At 41.1% G+C, this 3,870-nt stretch overlaps 1 protein-coding gene and 1 long non-coding RNA gene across 2 annotated transcripts; one reads left to right on the top strand and one right to left on the bottom strand.

Moving 5' to 3' along the window:
• Positions 1-875: 875 nt before the first annotated feature.
• On the bottom strand, positions 876-3,400 carry LOC124161158. Its single transcript, XR_006865327.1, has 2 exons — positions 3,041-3,400; positions 876-1,157 (listed from the first exon to the last, which is right to left on the bottom strand). It is a non-coding gene; the product is annotated as an uncharacterized LOC124161158 (long non-coding RNA).
• A 29-nt stretch (positions 3,401-3,429) lies between these two features.
• On the top strand, positions 3,430-3,870 carry LOC124161392 (putative glycine-rich cell wall structural protein 1). Its single transcript, XM_046537709.1, has 2 exons — positions 3,430-3,538; positions 3,680-3,870. Exons 1-2 carry the CDS (start codon positions 3,430-3,432, stop codon positions 3,868-3,870), a joined length of 300 nt encoding a protein of 99 aa, XP_046393665.1.

Raw genomic sequence — 3,870 nt, forward strand, 5'->3', positions numbered from 1 at the left:
GAAAGTTTTGGAATCATTTCTTGCGTGTAAATGAGCGATATAAGTACAGTTTTAGGATATGGATTTTACATTAATTGATAAAGCTACCGTTCTTAGCTCAACTTGTTACCGATTTATTTGAATTGGTAATATAAATGTTGCATCTAAAACGATGCCCCATTGCAAACATTTGCTAATTGCCAAAAAATAAGAGAAGCATTTTTATGAGGAAAATAATCTATGTATTCTTCCCACAGTGCTGTGCGCCCATTGCTGCGTAAGAGAGATAAACTGCTGTTAATAAAGCCCAGCAATGGCCGATTGGAACGTGCGTCGTCCTCGATATTACCATATATTCATGGTGAATAATTATGAATGGAGTTAACCAGCCACCTCCTATGATTTCTGGTTCGCCGGAAAGTGATCAGCAACATATGCTAAAACCAATGCAAATGCATTACGATTGGGATTTTTTTATCCATATGCTTATTTCATGTTATGTAATAAATATAATTATATGATCCATACGTGTTTACCTGTTATTGGTTCAGATAAAACTACACGTTGCCCTGAATTTCATGAAACACCTTTCAAAATAAATTTAATTCTTGAAAAGAGTCCAGGTGAATTGGGAGTGTGTCGTAATTAAAATTTTAATGACCTAATTTTCTTGCTTCCTAAGGCTTTATAGATACATTTAAAACTATAAATCATAGGTAACACAACCTCACAAAATGCTGTAAGCGTGAAAATAATGGCGCTGAAAAAATTACCATTAAAGCCGCATTTCTTTAGGAAAAATTATTCGAATGCTTTTTTCAAATCCATTCGCGCGTGAGGAACGCGGATTTAAAATATTATTTATGACTATACTGTACCATTAATGATTAGTTCAATCAATTTTTACCTTTTATTTAAACCAAGAGAACAACAAATTCACTATGGCATTTTTCACTGATATATTTCTTAGCACTTTGATTCTTCTTTCATATCTGTAATCTTCTAAACAAGTGACCAATAAATATTTGCGTCCATCACTAGCACTTCATATTCAGTAGTTCTTCAATCAGCACTGTCAAAGAGCCCTAACTTCTGCTCTCTTGTCAGTGGTCACAAAGCACTCCGTTCTGAACAGCTTTGGTGCCAGGTCCACACCGTATGCTCTAGCATCCAGAGGCCTGTGGGATAAATTAAGAAGAGTTAGTTTATGGTGTGAATGAAGTGTATGCACCAGATTAAGTCCACCGATTATTAGGTTATATTTTTTCTTAAAGAATTTAGTTTCACCAAAGTATACTCTTAAAATGATAAAGATCTACAGAAACAAAACATGATCATATAAGCTCAGTCGATTTTTAAATTTTTCTCTACGAAATATCTTCTCCAGTCTTTTAAAGTGGGCCACATCATGAACAAAAGATCCAATTGTAAAGCCTTAAAAATTAGATAAGGTTCCACCATTTTACTCGCTGGTTTGCAGAAGTACACTATACCACTTCAATGAGCACCAATTGATTGAACAACGAGGTATTAGTCCCTCAATTCACCGAAAGAATTGGCAAAAATAAAATAATTTTGAAGAATTGGTGGATAAAATACGTTAGTAAAGAAAATTAGAAAATGCAGGTATTTTATGAAAAATAAAGTAAAAAAATAAATTAATTAGTAAAATTAAGGAAAATTCATTAGATAAAAATGGTGATGGGTTGAAAACAATGATGAGATAGTATGATTGCATTGATTGACGCGGTAATTTTTTATTTGTTCTCTCTCCGTAGGTTGCACTGCAGTTACGTATTTATTTCAAAAGTTCAGTTACGCATTTGATTGCCCATTAAATATATCCTTTATAAATAATTTATTATTGAAGCATCAAAAAGACACAAAACTTCCACATTCATCGGCAGTAACACTTTCGTTACATCTCCTTGCAGATATATTGCAGCGTCATTTCCATGATACTACCACAAATTTAAAACCATTTAGTCATTTTTAAATCAAAAACTATGTTTGCAAAAGCTCCAAATTTTATCCCTTTCATGCTGATACATTATGGGTAGAATTTTTTCTTATGGGTAGTTTGCCGTGAATTTTTTTTTTTTTATTCTCCGTTAGAAACTTATTTGACGCCGTTTAGGCTAGAAATTTCTCCTTATCTTAACTTATATTTATTAGACTAAGAAGGAAAAATGTGCTATGCTTTCGATTCAAGATAAATAACAATGATCGTGGAAGATAATAATGATCGTGGACATTTCTCCTCCCCAGTATATTTTAAAAGTGTTTACGAAAATTAATGACGAGAAAGCTGCAATTTAGCAAGAGACTTTGAGAAGGTATCCCTCAGCGGTTCAGTGTTTACGTTCACCGGGAGATTGGGCAACATGGCATAGTAGGTGCGTAGAAAACACAATTTTCCAGAATTTAGGAGTCATTTGAAGAAAGTTAGTTTGTAAACTCGTTAGTCGCAGGTATTTAAAGTTCTCATTGTAATTTCCTGAGGAATTTGCACTGACTCTACCACATTATGCCCATTAATGCTGCACATAGACCAGTAGAGTTTCGTTTCAACTAATATGGTGTGAAACAGGGTCTAATATCGAAACCGAAAAAAATTCAAAATGAATGGAAACTGAAATCACATTGTACATGCAATAAACTATTTATTATTTCCCTGGCATGTGTTTCCTCAATTATGTGGCATTCTGAAGTAATACTTTGGCATTCCCAATTAATTAGCTTCATTATTCCTCAAATTCTATTAAATATACCCTCTGATGCTTCTAGTTTGAGGCTTTCAAGGAATGGAATTTTATTATATTGTACATTTATGCGAAACAGTTCTTTGAAAACAATTGTCGGGAGTAAATAATTAGTTTGGCGAATTTTTGCTTTCTGTCACTTGATAATTTACTATTTTCAAGTTTTTTTCAGCAATGTATACAGTCAGTTACTGACTTAGTTACTCTTAAGGACGAGGTACTTTCGGCTCATCGGACGGTAACGGAATATATGCATTGTGCAAGAAAGAAATTATTTGAACCACTCGGGCGTAACATACCTCAACTTCAGCATCAAACTCGTGGCGGCTGGTACGCTCAGATCCTGCCGGGAAGCCCATAGTCGAGGACGGGGTTCCTAACGGACGGCGTGAAGGATGGCACCGTTGACCTCACCGGGAATGACGGGACTGGAGCTGGTGCCGGGATGGGTGAAGGAAAGTTACGGGCGGGGAGAGTCGGAGCCGCCGGGATGGGAACGGCGAATTTGACGGGTGCGGGAGGCGGGACGGGTGCGGGGAAGCTGCGTATTGGTGCCGTGGGGGTGAAGCGGACAGGTGCCGGAGGTGGTGGCGGCGGAGCGGGAATGGGTGCGGGAATCGCGGGAGTGAACGGGACTGGTGCGGGAAGCGGCGAGGGAGCGGGAAAGCTACGGGTTGGGGTGAACGGAATGGGTGCGGGAACGGGTGCCGGGACGCTTCGGGTCGGGAATGGTGGTGGCAGCGGGGATGGTGGGGCAAAGACCGGTGGTTGCAATGGGACGGTGGTGGATTGGGGTGGTATAAGGGCAGCTAACCTTCCCGGGAGGCCGTAGGTTGACGGTGGAGGCGGTGGAGGCGGGGGAGGTGGTGGTGGTGGAGGAGGCGGGGGTGGGGGTGGAGGTGGTGGTGGTGGTGGCGGTGGACCATATTCCTGTGCAGGGGGGCCGTACACTGGCGGTGGAGGGGGCGGCGGAGGCGGAGGGGGCGGTGGAGGTGGAGGCGGTGGTGGAGGGGGCGGGGGCGGGCCGTATTCCGGGGCAGGGGGGCCGTATGATGGCGGTGGAGGAGGCGGTGGAGGAGGAGGGGGCGGTGGAGGCGGTGGTGGAGGTGGCGCCGGGGGGGCGTATTGA

The sequence above is a fragment of the Ischnura elegans genome, chromosome 6 (genome assembly GCF_921293095.1).
Source record: "Ischnura elegans chromosome 6, ioIscEleg1.1, whole genome shotgun sequence".
Lineage (NCBI taxonomy): Eukaryota > Metazoa > Arthropoda > Insecta > Odonata > Coenagrionidae > Ischnura > Ischnura elegans.